The 19,077-nt window shown below is 41.2% G+C and overlaps 2 protein-coding genes across 8 annotated transcripts in view; one reads left to right on the top strand and one right to left on the bottom strand.

The window, feature by feature from the left end:
• Positions 1 to 2,037: 2,037 nt before the first annotated feature.
• Positions 2,038 to 9,600, bottom strand: LOC110300199. Its single transcript, XM_021170305.2, has 3 exons — positions 8,821 to 9,600; positions 8,175 to 8,226; positions 2,038 to 2,420 (listed from the first exon to the last, which is right to left on the bottom strand). Exons 1-3 carry the CDS (start codon positions 9,100 to 9,102, stop codon positions 2,401 to 2,403), a joined length of 354 nt encoding a protein of 117 aa, XP_021025964.1. The 5' UTR covers positions 9,103 to 9,600; the 3' UTR covers positions 2,038 to 2,400.
• The window catches only part of Rasal2 (RAS protein activator like 2), a 269,796-nt gene continuing 260,303 nt past the window's right edge, over positions 9,585 to 19,077 (top strand). For 4 of the 7 annotated variants that reach the window (XM_029477189.1, XM_029477207.1, XM_029477213.1 and 1 more), the window contains exon 1: positions 9,928 to 10,221. In XM_029477189.1, the coding sequence (XP_029333049.1) occupies positions 10,020 to 10,221 (202 nt within the window). In that variant the 5' untranslated portion in view covers positions 9,928 to 10,019. Of the gene's footprint in view, positions 10,222 to 19,077 lie in introns of all 7 variants that reach the window. The other 3 variants (XM_029477199.1, XM_021170069.2, XM_021169981.2) reach the window with 1 other exon arrangement.

Here is a 19,077-nt window from a genome sequence, read left to right as displayed (position 1 = left end):
GTTTTTCGAGACAGGGTTTCTCTGTGTACTCCTTGCTGTCCTGGAACTCACTCTGTAGACCAGGGTGGCATCGAACTCAGAAATCCACCTGCCTCTGCCTCCCAAGTGCTGGGATTAAAGACATGTGCCAACACTGCCTGGCTTAACACTCATTTTTTGATTTTAAATGTTTCTTAGAAATCTAGAAATATAGTGGACCATCTGAATATATTTAAAAGCCTAGAGCAAATACTGAAAAATAAGAAATATTCAGTGCTCAAAGCCAGGAACAAGATATAGACATAATTCTTCAACATGGCTCTGGACTTTTTGACCAATGCAGTAAGACAAGAAACAAAATGTACAGATTATTGAAACTAAGGAACAAAAATAAACATTATATACAGATAATGAAATTTTCTCTATATAGTATATTTGAGACAATCCTTTACTATTGCATGGTTATACAAGTTTTTAAAATGTTGATGGACCCAAAATCAATAATCAAAAATCACTAGCTTCAGTACAACTGCAATAACCAATTTGAAAATACAATATCTAGTTATAACAAAAGGAATAATGTACCCAGAAACAAATCTAGCAAAAATGTTGAAAACAGACACAAAGCATATTTAGCCAAAATAGAACAAAACTGGTTTGAAAGAAAACTGATAGAACTGGAGACATATATATATATGTTAAGAGAGACATGAAAGACAAAAGGGGACTATCTATTTGGGAGAAGAAAGGAATAGCAGTAAAAAGTAAAGGGAGACAAGAATATAACATACATTTGTAAAAATAAAATGAAGTATATTATTTTGTACCATTATTATCAGATAATATTAATAATAATAATTAAAAACCCCAAGAGATCAGGCCACAGTCAGTATATAGGGGATTTTAAAAAAAAATAAATCACAGAAAAAGACAAAATTGCAATTGAAAAAAAAATCTGCAAAGAATGTGACTAGGCAATTCAGACAATATTGAATAGACAAGAGCACATCAAAAGGGGAAAGGTAAAGCTTTAAGTTGGATTGTTTTTCTTGTATATATATATATATATATGTAATTTTTTTTCCTAGACAGGGTTTCTCTGTGTAGCCCTAGCTGTCCTAGAACTCACTTTGTAGTCCAGGCTGGCCTCGAACTCAGAAATTCACCTGCCTCTGCCTCCCAAGTGCTGGGATTAAAGGTGTGTGCCACCACCACCCGGCTTGTATATTCTTTTTAAGACTTATTTAATGTGTGAATACTCTGTCTTTATGGACACCATATACATCGGATCCCATTACTGACGGTTGTGAGTCACCACATGGTTGCTGGGAATTGAACTTAGGACCTCTGGAAGAGCATCAGTGCTGAGTCATGTGTCCAGCCATATAATCTTGAGAATCTCAAAAAACTGAAGAACAAGAAGCCAATTGAAGCAGGTAATGCTACATATTGGCATGGTGTGAGGAGGAAACCCTGCTCCTGTAACCTGAAGCAGCTACACTGGAGAGAACCCAGCAGTGTTTTGTGGGATTGGATATATGAAACTATACAATGTCAATTCATTTGAGACATACGGTAATGTCAACCTATGAATCATGAGAAGTGGTTTAATGATACTGTTTGTGATAAAGTGGAAACTCAGTAGTAGACTGCATAAGTGAATGGTGAATTCTATGATTTTATATATATAACAGATGACTATATATATAAAACAGATATTTATCTGTTAAAATGATAGGAGTAGGCCCACAAGTAATAACATTGATAACCCTTGAGAATACTGCACACAAAAGGATATGTTTCATATGTGTGTGGAAGAAATGCATGCCAACATTAGAATGATATCTTGGTCACTAGAAGAGAAAGGGGTTGGCTGGAGTGTTAAGGGGATTCCAACTCTAACACCTTATTTCTTCTTTAGATATTTGTAGGGAGAGAGATACCAGAAGGGAGGGAGGTAGTGGAGCCAATGAATATGGTCTGTTTTTTTGAAAGTTCAGAGAGGAAAAAAGAAAGAGGGGTTGATGGTAGCTCCAGGAAGACACTGGGCCAGCAAAGTTACTCAACCAACACTTTATTACAATTTGTCATAGGAAATGAACTCATTTATTGCAGGCCAGGGCTGCTCAAACGGTAGCACTTCTACTGGTCTTTCATTTCCTTCAGTCTCCTGATGGCCGGTTTGACTGTGACAGCAGAAGTGATGTTGTAAATCCAGGACCCACCAGCCACTGTTGCCGTGAAGGAACCACTTCCTTCACGGCAACAGTGCCAGATGACAGTGGCCCCCATTATTATCTTGGTCTTGCCACAGAGGATCCTGGTGTGCTGGTTGATTTCAATTTTTGTCACCATTTTCTGGAGAGAGGCACCACAATGATCCAGACCTTCTTGGTACTTTTAGCCAGGTCAGTGATCGACCTAGGCCTGATCTTGGAGAGCTATAATGACAATTTCAACAGAAAGGAAAGTTAAAAGAATTATATTGTGGATACCCATGTACCTACCACCTACATTCCCCAAATAGCATTTGGCTTTACTTGGTTTATTACATATCCATCCACCCATCCATCCATCCAGCTTGTGTTTTGGGTGCATTTCAAGTACAGTTTTGAGCATCTGTAGACTGCACTGGTACAAAGCTTTTTGGTTAGATGGAAGAGATAGACACATGGATTCAAAGAAGGAACCATCATTGAAAGCACTGGGAAGAGACAATACTTATTTAAAACTTGAGAGAAGTAGGTGGATCCAGCCAGGCAGTGGTGGCGCACACCTTTAATCCCAGCACTTTGGAGGCAGAAGCAGGCAGATTTCTGAGTTCGAGGCCAGCCTGGTCTACAGAGTGAGTTTCAGGACAGCCAGGGCTACCAGAGAAACCCTGTCTCACACCCTCCCCCCCCAAAGTAGGTGGATCCAGTCTCTGGGGAAAAAAAGGAGGCAAAAGATGGAAGAGGTATGGGGGGAGACTGAAGGATATCATCAAAGAGACTCTCATTGGTGGGATGTTGAGCTTGAACCTTCAGCAGCAGCATCCTAGAGTTGGTGTCAATACATTTGCTTGTATTTTCTGTGTACCTCCTTTATGCCCATGTCCCACTCCAACCTGCTTCAGTTATCTGTTGCTTTCTAGACTTCACTGTCTGGCCATAACATCTCAGTAGAGTCAAATTCCAAAATCATTTTCTGACAACTTGCTTCTAAACTCCTGTCTTGTGCTGCAGAAAATGTCTTTTTTTGAGACCAAAAGACCAAATCACCACCACCACCACCACCAAAAACTTTTAAGACTTATAACTGATACACTGACACTCTTCTTTCTACAAGAGACAAAGGGAATATAGGTCATTACAAACTACATATATTGGCCAGCTATTATGGTATTGTTCTCAAGGATACCAAAAAGACAATGGAATCATGTGTAAGTTAATCAATGTTGTTGCTCTGTATTCCAAGCAGAGTTGTATCATTTAACAGATGTGTATAAGAACATTAAAAACCTCCAAAAATTTAAGTTTTATATTTGCTGTCTCTGGAGCAGATTCTGTAGTTGTCATCTCTGGGGTGGGGGAAACCCTAACTTTGTTGTTTTTCCGAAACTTTGCCATTTATTTTTAAATTACACAGGGTGGAGCTGGGCACCTTATTATTTTCAGTGCTTAAGATCTTAAGGGATTTTAATTAGGCCCTGATGTCAGAGGCCATTGTGGTTCGCTCTGTTTTTATTCCTTTTGAATTCCTAAAGTTGAATGCTGAGGTGAGGTCATAATTTTGAAGGCGTTTCTGCCAAGAAGAAGTCACTGGTAGAGAGAGAGAGAGAGAGAGCTGTTTGTCTCTGGCATGTAGCATGGCTTTTCCAAACAACAGTGTCAGTGGCTGCTACAAGCAGTGGCTTTCTCTTAGGGCGCTTGGACAAAAGGGTTCTCTGGCGGGTCTTCCTTCCTTCCTCCTCTCCACCCCCTCCCTTCCTTCCTTCCCTTTTGTCCCGATTCCTACCTAAGATCACGGAGCCTCTGTGTTTTAATCATTATCAAATGTTGCTGGGAGGCCCCAGCTCCCTTCCTTACATTTACTTTCTGAACTCGATCTGCTTCCAAACATAACTTGTTGTTCAGTTTTGGCTCTCATGCATCTTCTACCAAGAATGCAAGAGAGAGTGGCAGCAACCTACCAAAGCACTTGAGACTGGCTGTCTCATGCTCTAGAACAAAGGGACTAAGAAAGTAGAGAAATAATAGTTCCTTTAAAGTTCAGAACCCTTTTGGGAAGTAAGGGGTGCATGTTTCTTTTATTACGTTAGGTTCTGCTTGCAAGCCGGGATGCAGGATGCTATCTTGATGAGGGGCAGACAAGGTTGAAAAGGGGACATATTGAGCAGCGAGCAACAGCTGAGAGCTACAAAGATAGGGCTGTGCTCATGTATAAATAGAAACGGTGCTGTTGCCCTGATGAATCAGACCAGATGTTTCTCTGATGTCTCTGTTTGGTCCTTTGGTTAAAAAAAAAAAAAAGTTATAATTTTGCTAAAATTATATGTGGGGCTAGGAATGTGGCACAAATGCTTTAAGCTTAAATAATATGCAAAAGAGTAAAATTGTTTTTACCGAGGAAACCTTTATAAATAAGGAAAAGGTGGGAAGCAAGCCTTTGGCTGGTGAGTTTGAGACTCAGATGATTCAAATTTGACTTCTTCCTATGTCTCTAGTTATATGACCTTGGGCAAGCCAAGCCATTCTTCAGGGTCTAGATGTGTTCCTTCTAATTCATTTTCGAGGTGGGATCTCAATATTGCTCAGGCTAGTCTCCAACTTAGGTGATCCTCCAGTCTCAGACTCCTCAGTAGTTGGGACTATACTTAGCAAGGTATGCTTAGTTTCAGCTGAGGAGGGGGCAGGACAGAAAATGAATTGAAGGACTGGAGTGATTAAATTCGTTTTAAATGTCTTTTTCAGCCCCACACGTCCAAGAACAAAACAAGGCTTTCATTTTCCCATAGATCAACTTCCTTGCTTCCTGGTTTCTGATATCATTGGAAGGATGTTTTGAGAAAGGCATTGTGGGGGAATAAAAAGATATAACACAGTCTTTGCCTTCATGATGTTTATAACGTAATTGTGGGCATTAAGGACTGTACCACAATATTTATTGTGTTGATCCCAGAAGTGAAACAGGAACAAATGGAGGAAGCTGGGGGTCACTGTCAGCTTGGAGAATAAGGAAGGACTTGATTAAGGCCTTTGGCATTTGATGGGGTTGCTTCCCTGCAGCTAGGAGTAAACAAAGAGCTAGGTATTTTTGGGAGAGTGCTTTGCATACTGGCTTGGGGGTGGGGGTGGGGATCACATTTGAGTGGTCCTTGTAGACATGGGATGGTTCTGCATTTTTCTTTCCTTTTGTAGGCGATGTGATCTGGTCCTAACTACACTTGATGATAAATCACCTATAAGGAAGGTAAGATAAAACTGGAAGCAGAAAGTCCTCAGGGGAAAGAACGCAGCTAACTGGGTCTGCCATGGGAAGGTATAAATGACTGGATTTCTGTGAGTCTGAAGTAGGATCTACTAGCTGCTCCTTTACAATAAATTAGAGATCGGGAGGCTGTCTGGGTGAGGGAAACAGGGGACACAAAGAGATTTGGGAAGTGTTGAGTCTGAAATCCAGGAAATGCCATCTTGGTGGATGTAGTCAACATTTATAAGCTCCTGATTGGACCGCAGCACTGCAGATGGGTTGGTGATAAGGTGTCCTAAACTCAACATTATCCAGCTGACACTATAGTCACAGAAGTGCCTGGATTATCTAGGGGGATTGGAGATCTAGGGGAAGGCTGAACATTCTGGGTTCTACAGTGTGATTTTCACATTTTCCACTTTTTTCAAGTTTTTTGGTGAGAAACCATGAAAAAAGTAGAATATTAAAAACTCACACTGAAGGACCCCGAATATGGCAAGAAAACCTGAAAAAGGTGGAAAATGAGAAAATCACACTGTAGGACCCAGAATTGCGAAAAAAGTTGAAAAATGTAGAAAATTCCCTTGTATCACCAACATTGTACAACACAATCCGGAAAGTGTTAGGGCCCTATGCTCAAGAAGAAAGGGGGTGCAGAAAAGAAGTGCTGACGTGCACAAGCCAGCCTCCTGACTTCCTGTTTATGGGATTATCGGCAGAGAGAAGCGGAGGGTGGGGGGAAGGGCACTTACATGGGTGGGACCTCCTGGGGTATTTGCAGTTTCAGACAGAGGAAAGAGGGAAGACAAACAAACCTGTTAGGTTTTAACAGCCAAGATTCAAACCCTCATCTCCATTTAAGATTAGTGATACAGGCTCACAAGCAGTGACCTCTTTTATCTTTTAGAAAGCTCAGACTGTTCCTGGATTTTGCTTTTTAGACCATCATCTGGGAAACTCCTCCCGTCACTCCTCACATCTTTCCACAGGTTCCTAATCTCAGTTCCCACTTGTCCTAGTTGTTGGGTTTGATTTTGGGGAACAAGAGGAGCAGTGATTATCCACTTTATAGATGTGCTGAGCATCTTAAAGCTCCAAAGCAGAAGGACAAAGCAGGTGGAAATGAATCTTCAACTCTTTCATCGTCTGTCTGCGAACTACGATTTAGAGCATACAAAAGTCTGTTTTCACTTTAAAATCCAGAAATATACTGCAGAGATACCACAGGCACAAATGCAAGTGGCATTAACTACCTTGAGCAATACAAACTGGTTTATAACTTTTTGTTTTTCTATATTATTTTTCTTAATGATAATCACTTTCAGGAAAAAAAATGACCTTTCCTCACAAATATCAGAACAACTCTACCTGCTGCAAACCCAAAAATCCTTAAGAATGCAGATTTATTAATAAATTAAGCAGGGCAGTAGGGGCACATGCCATTAATCCCAGAACTCTGGAGGCAGAGGCAGGTGGATCTCTTCTGTGAGTCAAAAGCCAGAATGGTCTATGGAGTGAGTTCCAAGACAGCCAAAACTATACAGAGAAACCCTATCTTGCTCCCTCCCCTCAAATTAGGCTACTAATGGTTTCTTGTTTGTTTTTATTCAGAGACTCAAGTAGCCAGGCTGGTTTCCAAATCTCTATGTACCCAAGGGGCTGGACTCCTGATACTCCTGCTTCTACCTCCCGGGAGGGATTATAGGCAGTACCATCCTTTCCTGCAGAAGGCTAGAGTTTTAATTCAGTTATCTTCAGAAAGACAATTTAACAGTACTCTGTGCTTCATTATTTTTCCATTGGCTAAAAGACTTTTTAAAATTCTGTTTCTATTACAGAATTATTTACCCTCCATGTCGTGAAAGTATTTTCCTTTAGATCTAGAGACATTAGATGCACTCCAGATGTATGTTACTTAGGTGACTGGAGGATGGTGTGCAACGCGTACCAGCTCAGGATGCCAAAGTGAGGTAGTGACTAGAGTTTTAGTGGTCTGGATAGAAACAGGTTACTAAGGAAGCAGGATGAGAGGGAGTTTGACAGAGCCTTTCCCTTAAGAGACATGATGGCACTGAGATCAATTTTTGGAAAACCTTTTTCCCTTCATTTTATATACCATTCCTAATGCTGCTTTGGGGATAACAGCTTGGGTAAATACATCCATACATATGAGTAGATACTTGGATTTGTACGTCTGGTGTCCATATTCACTTACTCTTTGAGACATCAACAATAATTCAATACAAATGGAAATCCTATGCCAAGGGTTTTCTCGCTCTCCTTCCCTCCCTCTACTGCAAAAGGACAATGTCCCTTCAGAGATCTTTACAAATTGGAGTTGAGTTGGGTATGGTGGCCAACACCTTTAATCCCAGCACTCGGGAGGCAGAGGCAGAGGCAGGCCTATTTCTTTGAGTTCAGAGCCAGCCTGGCCTACAAAGCATGTTCCAGGGCAGCTAGGGCTGGTACACAGAGGAACCCTGTCTTGAAACTAAACAGAAGGAAGGGAGAAAGAAAACACTAGATTTATTTAGGGCTGGGTCCTGTAACTTCTAGCTTCCTTATCTCTCATTTATTAAAATTGGAGAGCTGACTGTAGTCAGATAGCAAGCAAGAGGGCTTCTATATACCGGGAGGGATTACTCTACTTCATTGCCAAGCACCAGATTAACAAATCTAATCACAGAGTTCTTGAAGGATCAGAGTTGAAGAAATCAGTATCACTGAGAGCTTGTAAGACGTACCTGTTGCATTGCTGGCTGCTTTGGCAGGTGATGTGGACTGTCCTGTCTGCACCTGTTAAACAAGAGGAAGGGTGAGAGGATCTTTAAAGTTACTTCTTGTTTTAACATGCTATTACTCTATGTAAAATTTGGGAGAAAATTATAAAATGCATGCTATAACTCCCATAAAACACAAAAACACATGAGAATTCCTAAAACCTAGAAAATTGACCTCTTATAGAAGGTCAAAGTAGAGAGAAATGATGGCTGGGGTGGGCTGGGACACAACAAAAACCCTCCCCCCAAATATTTTTTAGCATCATCTAATTATGAAAAATTCCTGATTGGTTTGAAGTAGCCATGTTCATAAATTGTTGAAAAACCTGATTTGTCAATACAATTTAAATTGGTAAATTCCTACCCGAAATCATTATTATTACTATTATTTATTTATTTTTGCCTGCAATCTCTGAAATCTGGATTGGTGAATCCCGCTTTGGGTGGGCACAAAACGAAGCCAATGTTAGGGAGGAAGACAGTTTACACATAGACCAAAAATAAAACCTAAGTGACACTGTTAGAAGAGAAGCCAACAGATTGCAAAGATCAAAGGCAAAAAAGAGAAGCTTGTTTGGTTAATGCTGGGGCTTTGGGGCATTTCATGTACTTGCGGGGCTCGTCCATCCATCTGCACCGCACATCGTAGCCATGCTATTCTAAACTGATGATAAATCCAGCTCCAGGGCGGACAGGGCGCAAAGCCGGGATCTCGCACAGATCTCAGGATCCAAGACGCCGGGCCAGATCTCCCTTGTGGAAGAACCATGGCGTTTCCTCCGAGGTGACTGTTAGATAAAGCAGCGTCTTCATGTTCTTCGTCCGAGAAAGAAGCATTGGTCCAGAAATCAACAGGATAGGGGCTAAGATAAAAGGGAAGCGCCTTTCCCATCTTTTTAAATTTCCCGCACCCCGTTTTCTCTCCGCCTCCCCAACACCGTCTCTGCTTCCACCAGCAGCTCGAGGATCCCCGCACCGAGAGGCGGTCGGAGCAGGATAGTCTTAGGAAAGTAGGCGGGCCTGGCCCGCTGAGTATTTCGGTGCCCGATTTTTGCTGTCTTCGGCGGCAGTTCCTCCTCCGCTCGGTTACTGGATTGCACACGCGGCCGTGAGCTCGGCACTCGATTGCTTCGGCCTATCACCCTGGGATGCCGCCTGCCGCCGCCGCCAGCGCCGCGGCTGCCGGGCTTGTGGGTTTCTCAGAGGAGCGCGAGCCGGAGGAGCCCGAGCAGCGGCCGGAGCGGCGGCCTGAGAGTTAGCGGGCCGGCCTGCGCGTTCCGCGGGAGCAAGCCGACGCCAGGCGGACAGAAGCTGGGCCGGGGCGCGCCCCTCAAGCTGAGGGAGCCGGCGCTTTGAGCCCCCGAGGCGACGGCGGCGGGAGCCGGTCAGAGGGGGCGGCCCCTGGCGGCGACGCCCCCGAGCCCAGCCCTGCCTGGCCGCGCTCCATCCTCAGCCCAAGCCCGGGCGGCCCGCGAACGCGCCCGCGGGGGCTGAGCAGGGCTGCGTGGGGGCGGGAGGTGAGCCCGCGCTCCCCGGTGCTCCGCGTCCGCTCCGGACCCGCACCTGAGCCGGGACCCGCCTCCGCTCCAGACCACGCTGGACCCGCCTCCCGGCCGGGGTCCCACCCTCCACTTGCAGGTGGGCTGCGGCGCCCGGCCTTCGGGCCGTGGGCGGCGGGGAAGGAGGTGAGCGGTGTCCGCGCCCGCAGCCGTTCGGGTGCTGGTGGCCGCGCCGTCCTCCCTTTCCCGCAGCCGGGAAGCCCGCCCCGCCGCCGCCGCCGCCGCCGCCGCCTGCTCCCTCTGGGACACCATGGAGCTGTCTCCGTCGTCCGGAGGAGCCGCGGAGGCGCTGTCGTGGCCGGAGATGTTCTCGGGGCTGGAGTCCGACTCGCCGCTGCCCCCGGAGGATCTGGACGCGGTCGTCCCAGTCAGCGGAGCAGTGGCCGGTGGCATGCTGGATCGGATCCTTCTGGAATCAGTGTGCCAGCAGCAGAGCTGGGTCCGGGTGTTCGGTAAGGCTCACAAGTCGTCTGCCTCAGAGGCTGGCGTTTCTCATCTTTCCTTGGGCTCTGATGCATTCTTAGTCCCCCATCTAACCTAGGTCAGCTGTCCACATCTTTTTTTTTTTTTTTTTTTTTTTTTTTTTGTTGCAGAAAATGCTTTTTGACAAGTTTATCCAATATATAGCGCCTGGTTATGTGACTCAGTAGGCTCCTTTGGACCTCTTTAGATATCCACAGTAAGTTTATAGAGTTGAGCTATCTGGACACGTAATTCTTAGGTGATTAATTAAAGGCACTTGCTGCTGAGTCGTCAGGAAGGTAGGATGGAACAAGGCACAAAACCAAGTGAATGGGATTTCATTTCCTTCCTGTTGTGTGAAGCGAGTGTTGAGAGGAAGAGATGAAAAATCTTAGTAGAAGATGAGCTAATGAATGAAAAACAAAACAAAACAAAATCGAGGGGTTTGGGGGGGGGGCAGAGATGGAAGAGACACCAGCCCTAGCCCTTGCACCAGCCCCAGTTCAAGTGTTTGGTAGCAGTAGATTTGCCGACAGCTTTTCCTTGAACCTTACTCTCTGCTTGTCCTGAGTGTGTAGATTGTTTCAGATTGCACTGTTGTTTCTGGTTTTCGTGGTGAAGCTACCCGGTTGCCACTCAGCAGGTTTAAAGTGATGAACACACTAAAAAAAACTTTCCCTTTCTGCATTCCGAGTAACCATCTTTTAAATTAAACCTGAATGATGATTTTTCTATTCAGGAAAGGCTGTGGCAACGTTAAACATGCTGTATGCATGGGTTAGCTGTGGCTTTCCAAAATATCAAGCTAGCAGAATGTTTCTGCTACACGTGACCATAAAAGACGTAAGTAATGTGGCTGACTATAAGATGACCAATTTGAAGTATCTGGGATCACACAGTGTTGAGATGCTGTCCTGCAGTCATGTTCGTCTAATATGCTGTTAGTGATCAGCATATTGTATTTATGGTTTGGCTTTCATACTTCCAAATAGGTTCTGTGCTTTATAATTCAAGGCCATCTTGTCATGGTTTGTAAGTTGTCTTTTGGACAGTTCAGTTGACTTCAGGAAAGATCCCAGACATTTGAGTTCTTGCCTCAGTTCTGTCACTAGAAATTATTAAACAATTTAGGGCAGATAAGGCCACCTTTTTGCCTCAGATTCCTTATCTATAAAATGAGTGGATTAAATAATCTGTAGGGTCTTTTTAGTTATATATATATATAAAGCAACTTTCCTTATAGCTAGTTCTTAGAAATTTATGTATGTACTACTTAGTATTTTACTGGTGTTTCTAAATGTTTTCTTTCTTTCTTTCTTTCTTTCTTTCTTTCTTTCTTTCTTTCTTTCTTTCTTTCTTCTCTTCCTTTTTGCTGAATGGGGGAATTAAAGCAAAGAGGTGGGAACTGATGCAGAGTTCCTCAATTCGTTCTCAGCAGGTTGGATTAAAAGCTTTGCTGCCTGGTAGTCCACCTGTCTGCTAGTTCAGTTTAGCTGATCACTTATAGCAAAAGTTGATGAGAGTCTAAAAATGACTATAAATTGGAATACATTGTGGTTACATTTTATCTTCTGTCTGTGGACACTTTCACTTACTGTTTTTATACAATGTTAGAGAGAGGACCATGTTAGTATATATGAAATTGGCTGACAAGTGTTCAGAGCTGGATATTCTAGACCTTATTGTACATATCCTTCACATGTAACCCATGTAAATTTTTACTAATGTTTTGGTAGTCTGTTCTAGAACTGGACTTGTCATATGCACACACGTCTAAATATGTTTGAAGAAACCTAGAAATTAGTAGCATACAACTAGGGCCAAGAACCAGATAGTTTTCGTTTTGGTTTTGCCACAGCTTCGTTGTCATTTAATTTTGTCTGAGTCATTTTTATTTCCCTGGCTCCAGGTTTCTGCATACAATGTGGAATCTGGAGTAGTTGGCTTACATGCACATAAATTCATGCACAAGAAGTTATTCAGAGGGAGTATTTCTATGTTTAGTGGTAGAATTTCCACTGCATCATCTTTTTTTTTTTTTTAAATGTTTGATTTTTGTCAGTTAATTAAAACTCAGTTTTACTTGCTGTTTAATGCTGCTGCTTTTCTTTTAAGGATTTTTCCCTAGAGACTGCTTTGTTGTCCATACAAACCAAAACAAAGGGGGTCTTGCTTGTTTTAGATAGTTTTAAAATTGTTTATTGAGCCAGGCGTGGTGGCGCATGCCTTTAATCCCTGCACTCGGGAGGCAGAGGCAGGCGGATTTCTGAGTTTGAGGCCAGCCTGGTCTACAGAGTGAGTTCCAGGACAGTCAGGACTACACAGAGAAACCCTGTCTCGAAAAAACAAAAAAAAAAAACCAAAAAAAATTGTTTATTGTATGATTCTTTGAGGTCAGAATAATGTGGAAAATCAATTTTTAAAAATTATTTAAGCAGGGTCTCACTGCGTAGCCCTGGCTGGCCTACGCAAATTTGCCATATGGCAGGCTGGTCTCAAACTCATTGAGAACTACTTGCCTCTACCTCCAGAAATGCCTGGATTAAAGGCATGGGCAACCATGCCCAGCAAGAAAGTAAACATTTATGTAATATAAGTGGTTTTTTTTTTTTTTTTTGTTTCTTGTCCGATTTGTGTATTCTTGGGTTATCTTTGATCCTCTACATAATTTATAGAGACGTTTTTGTTTGTTTGTTTGTTTGTTTGGTTTTTGAGACAGGGTTTCTCTTTATAGCTCTGGCTGTCCTGGAGCTCACTTTGTAGACCAGGCTGGCCTCGAACTCAGAAATCCACCTGCCTCTGCCTCCAGAGTGCTGGGATTAAAGGCGTGTGCCACCACGCCCAGCTGAGACTTTTTTTTTAAAAGTGTGGTCCACTTGTTTCAGAGAAGTTTTCACTCCTTTCCTCTAAGTTTGTGGATTAAATATGGACCGTGGTCTAATTGATCCCATTATTTAACTACAACTTGGCCTACAGATTCTGTCCTGACTTTTGAAGCCAGCTGTTGAACAAGCTCTCAGTTGAGTGCTTTTTAACTCACCATCAGGAGGACTCTGTTTTCACAAGGTAGGAAGGTAGAGGCAGGATGCTGCTCAGGTCTGGCTTATGCAGGTGGAGATGGATGTGGTTTCAAAGGCTAATTATACTGAGGAGTGGTATTGAGTGATGCTGGATGCTGGCTAGCTCACATCCTCTTCGAGAATTTTCATTGAAATCATACAAAAAAACTTACAAAAACATTTCTCCTTTCTTAAGGATATCTCATAGAAACTTTGAGGCACAGTATTTCTTTAGTTTATTTCACAGATTTGAAGACTGGCACTGTTTTTACTCCGGTTAACAAGTTTGGCTCTTTGGTTGCTAATGCATCCAGAGCTTTGTGTATTACCATGATTTGCTTTGGAATATGTTCAGAGCTTTGTAGTAGGTGGGTCTATATTTAGAGCACAAACAAATGCAAGTCTTTGAGACACAGCTAAGAGAAAATGTTTATACTGTCCTTTGTTTGAGTAAAATGTTTCATTCCAGTATTAACAAATAAATTGTGTCTCCGTCCTGTCAAGAGTATAAAGTTTTGACATTAGTCTGTCTGTCTTGTTTATATGCTTCTCTTACCACCTCCTTTATTGTCCTCAGGTCTAGCAGATTGTTCCTGTGCCTCATAGTAAATAGGCATTAAATGTTAATTCATCTTCCGTTTGACCATTTAGAGTTGAACCTGATTGATTTTATGGGTGGTAGAGTGGCTTAAACAAAGACATGCCACAAACAGCTAAATATGGATGCAGAATCCAAGAGCATCCAATGCAGAACATTTCCCAGATATTTATAGCGTCAAAGCAGAGTCAATTGCCTGCAAAAGCTCAGCAAGCTAGCAAAGGAAACAGGAGTGCAAAGCTAGCCTTAGTGTCTGTGCCTCCTGGTAAACAATGAGAACCTTAAGGGAGCAATAGCAAGAGTACGATGCCCTGAAAGGGATTCCAGCTCCTCTAGAACTTCTGTAGTAGTGCCCTGCACTCTTCTGTGCAACAGGTTTTGCAAGGGTGTGTGTGCACTGATCACTCTTGGAGAATCAGAGATCAAGTACATTAAAGAGTCAGCAGATACCTTGTACTTTACAGTTTAGTACTTCCATTAGGACTTATCTAAAATACTGTTATTAAAATGAGGAACAGCATTAACATTAAGTTAGTGTAGATTTCTGTTTTTATTGATTGCAAAAGGAACCTTCTGGAAAGTTTCTAAAAGTTGGTAGGTGCTATTTTGTATTTCAGCAAACACAAGATTAAGGAAGTGAATTGTACTGCACTAAGTACTAAGACGTCTAGAAATGTGACAGCAGGAGCTGGTAAGCATTTCTCCTGTGAGCTGATGGAGTGGAAGGCTCATGTAGTTGTATATAATGTTTAGCATTTCAGGAGATAAGTCAAAGATGAAGTTTGCTTTTTGCACTTCTAGAGACTATGTTTTTGTGTTTATTTAAGATACTATAACTAGTAGCCAGTCTAGGAAGTTGTTTCATTTTGGCCCACTACATTTTCTTTCTCCCTTGAGACAGGGTTTCTTTTTGTAGTTTTGGATGTCCTAGAACTTGCCCTGTAGACCAGTTTGGCCTGGACCTAAAATCCACCTGCCTCTGCTTTGTGAGTGCTGGGATTAAAGGCTTTTGGAGAATGCTTGGCTTCATTTTGGCCCAGTGTGAGTTAAATGTGGTTCACTCACTGGCTTTTTGTAGAATGTTTTTATTTAACTTTAGACATTATGAGTAAATTGTTTTTTTTTCCCCCTTCCCCTGCCCTCAGTCTCTCATTCTTACATGCTTCAGTATGTAGCCTGTTTTGTAATAATGTATACCTGAATGAAGTTGTTCAATCAAGTCAGGATGTTTTCAGTGCTCTATATAACCGACTGGTAGAAGAAAGATCAGCGAATATGTATCATATACATCTCAAAACATCTTCACAGTACTTAAGTGTTTTAATTTTCTCACAATTATTAGTTAAGCTATCACAAACAAGTACTAATATTTTAGAAGTTCTTTGAGTTTTAGGCTTGAGTTCAGTACTTATAATCTGGCATAGGTTCTGAATGTTGTCCAAATTCATTTGTGTGTATATGTGTGCATTTATGGGGGCCAGAACTAGATGTGGGCTCTTTATTGCCTTGAGACATTGCCTATCACAGAGCATATAGCTAGGTTTTGCTAGGCTGGCTGGTCAGATGGCCATTTACCTCTCTGAGATCTGCCTGTCTCTGCCTACAGTGCTGAAGTCACAGCCATACAGCCATGTCTGGGTGTATGTGAGTGCTGTGGATTTGAAATCAGTTCCTCGTTCTTGTGGAGAAAGGGTTCTAACCCACCGAGCCATCATCCTAGTTCCTCCAAATTCGTGGATTAATTTATGGGTATTAAGTTCTTTAACGACTGTGTGTGGTCATACATATCTGTAATCCCAGCATTGGGAAGAGTGAGGGAGGGAGATTTTGAATTCAAGGCTTGTCTGGGCTACATAGTAAGAAACAAATAAATGAGTTCTTCTTTCAGATCATAGGGACTTTCCAAGAAAACTTTGTGTAATTTTAAATTCAAGTAGCCCCATTTTCTTGAGAGAAAAATTTTCATATTACATGTTCTATTAATGTTCAATTCATAGACAGCGGTGAATTTTTTTTTCTTTTTTCTTTTTTTGGTTTTTCGAGACAGGGTTTCTCTGTGTAGTCCTGGCTGTTCTGAAACTCACTCTGTAGACCAGGCTGGCCTCGAACTCAGAGATCCGCCTACCTCTGCCTCCCAAGTGCTGGGATTAAAGGTGTGTGCCATCACCGCCCGGCAGTGGTGAACAATTTAAGTTATTTTAGTACAGTTCTAATTTCTTTCACTGGTTTATTACTACCTTATTTTCAGAGAATTTTAGTATTTTTCACTGACTTAAATTGTATATCTATAATCTCTTCTACAGTCATTGGGCTAGAGTAATTTAGAATTAAAAAGTGAATTTGGAAAACTGATATATACAACGTATATACAGTGGTATTAATATCCAACTGACATTAAGAGAAATCATCAGGAATCAGTCATGTTAATATTTCTGCAATCAAGCCAAGTGCTCTAAAGACTATAAATAACTGCATTAGTGTAGGTCAGAGACTAATGTGAGAGAAGGTATCAACAAAGCTTAGGTGCTCAGAGTTTTGTGGACTTACATCACAGATTTGTAAATAGGGATTTATATAACTTTCCAGCATGAGCAATATGAACCATACAAGAATTGCCTCAATCTCTTTCAGATTGTAAAATTGAGCGGTTATATTTGTTGAACTGAACTGAAACTCACTATATAGCCCAGGGTGGCTTAAAATCTGTGATCATCCTCCTGTCATGGACTTCTGAGTGGTGGTATTATACGCATAAGCTACCATACCCAGCTTTTGAGTACTCACAATATTAAAACAAATGTACAATAATGTCCTATAATATTAGGTAAAAGAAATTGCTGTCATTATTGAGGAGAAGAAAAGGAACTCACATGACTAAGTAGTAGGCTTACTGAGATTACTGAAGTCCAAGGCAGTGGTTTCTGATTCTTTGTTTTCATTAGGAAGAAGCATGAGGTAAGTCGGAGCAGAGAGTTTTATGTAATAGTTCTTTACAGTCGCTCTCCTTGGTAGCAAAGTGATTTGATCATCTTTAAGTCGGTTAACCACAAAAAAGCATCAACTAATGTCTTGAGTTAATCCAGAAAAAAATTAGCCATTTGCTCTCTTATTCTACTTTATTGAAAACACTTTCAGGTAACCAGAGATGTTTGGTCTTGTTAGCTAGAAGAGGAGTTTGAAACGTGCTAAAGGCACTACTGAAATTGCCTCACTGGTTTTGGCAGAGGGAAAATTGCCCTCTGTTTGTGAAAAAAAAAAAAAACAAAAAACAAACAAACAAACAAAAAGAAACAAAAAACAACCCACCTTTCTTCCCAAAGGCTACCAAGTACTGCTGAAGCGCAGTGGTAGAGGACTTTACATAGTTAATGTGCTTTGTCTCCTAGTGAGGCAATCTTGAAGAAGTACATGAAGGAAAGTAGAAAGAAAACAGCACATGTCAGTGAGTATAGAATAAGAGAACAATACTTAAACCCTTGCAGGTGTAACAAAACCTCATTTGTTAAATTGGCGTATTTTATTTGTACAGATGTTTTGCCTACATGTATGTGTGTGCACCACACATGTGTGTCCCGTACTGTGGAAGTCAGAAAAGGGCTTCAGATCACCTGGAACTGGAGTTAGGGATGGTTGTGATTCATATGTGGATGCTAGGACTCAAACCCACATTGATTCTCTACAAGATTAACAAATGCTTTTTACTGCTGAGCCATCTCTGCAGTCTCTGTTTGCTAGATTATTATCTTTCTTATTTCTGCTGTACAATCAGACATTTTAAGTTTTCTACTTTTTCTTATCAGATTACTCTAATTTTTCATTTGCTTAGTTCTAAGTTCTATTGGCCTTCTATACATTAATAATTATCTTCAATATTGTTCGAGTTCTGGTCTCATGTATGCATTCTGAGACTAAGGGTTTGATAATACTTATGTATATAGAGTAGGATTGTGGACAATTTAGAGAAGAAATATCTAACAAGAAACAAAACAAAAAACCCAAAAACAGAATTCAAAGTAGTGTGAAAAGTTAAAAGAAACTTGAAAGTTAATAGTCCTGAGTCTGTGGAAACAGCTATAAAAGATGTCCTTGCCAGAGAGAAACTGGCTCAGGAAGTTCAGCTTATTTCCAAAATTGGAGACAAATTCCACAATTTGTCAGGATTGGAACTCTTAACCTCAGATTCCTTAGCCTCCTGATTTAGCTTCTAAGATCTTACTGCTTCCCTTAGGGAGATGACCTTTCAAAGCTGAAGGTTAGGAAACTCTACAGTGAGAAATACCAGATTGTGAGTTTCACAGTCTTTAAGGGAAATGCTGGAAGTACCATTACCTAGGTAACAGAAAACAAAAATGAACAAAACATCCACAAAGTAGGAGGATGATGATAATTAATAATTACAGTATCCTTTAGAGGTAGGCCAGAAGACAAATTCCATGCTTTTCATCTCCTTTATCTTAGTTCTTTAGGCATAAATTCTTTAAACTGTAATCCGAACTTTAAGGAAGTACAAATGTTATATATGTAATTCGAAACCTAGATATACCTAGTTAACTTTTTACCTTATCCTTTAATTTCTAAGTTCCTGGACACATAGTCATTGCATTTAATATTTTGTAATTGTTAATTGTAAATTGCTTAATGTGAAAATTTGGAAATTTGGAAAATTCAAAGAAAATTTAAGTCATTTGCAAATCTGCTTCTCAGAGGTAACTATTCTATGTTTTGTTCCTTTTTTCCCCCCTGTGTACATATTTGGTGATATACTATATGTTTTTAGTACTCTGCTTTTTTCTCTTTACAGTATATTTTTCAGGTTATTGAAAATATTAACATTTTTCAAATATACTTTTAGTTGAATTTTTTTAGAAAATAGGCAATACTGTTTCAAAATTTAACAAGTATAAGTAAATATTTCTTGAGTTGTTATTCACCCCTTCTGATTTGCCCCTCTACTTGCTTTCTCTAATCAGTAAATCATTGACAATTTATCTTCCTGCTTCTAGTTAAGTGTACAGAGGGAAAACTTAAAAATTCTGCGTTAAATAGGAATCAAGAAATTTAGTTAAAACAACAATAACAACAAAAGAAAAACCTGGGGCTGGTGAGATGGCTCAGTGGGTAAGAGCACCCGACTGCTCTTCCAAAGGTCCAGAGTTCAAATCCCAGCAACCACATGGTGGCTCACAACC

The sequence above is a fragment of the Mus caroli genome, chromosome 1 (assembly GCF_900094665.2).
Source record: "Mus caroli chromosome 1, CAROLI_EIJ_v1.1, whole genome shotgun sequence".
Taxonomy (NCBI): domain Eukaryota; kingdom Metazoa; phylum Chordata; class Mammalia; order Rodentia; family Muridae; genus Mus; species Mus caroli.
The sequence above is the reverse complement of the archived record's forward strand: the minus strand, read 5'-3'. Positions and strand labels throughout refer to the sequence as shown.

What these genes read in the sequence shown, in the direction of transcription:
- LOC110300199 (XM_021170305.2), bottom strand. Translation starts at nt 9,102, where the DNA reads ATGGGAAAGGCGCTTCCCTTTTATCTTAGCCCCTATCCTGTTGATTTC. An exon ending in TGGATGGACGAGCCCCGCAA is followed by an intron (nt 8,227 to 8,820) that starts GTACATGAAATG and finishes CTTGTTTAACAG; the next exon opens with GTGCAGACAGGACAGTCCAC. An exon ending in AGCAGCCAGCAATGCAACAG is followed by an intron (nt 2,421 to 8,174) that starts GTACGTCTTACA and finishes TTGTCATTATAG; the next exon opens with CTCTCCAAGATCAGGCCTAG.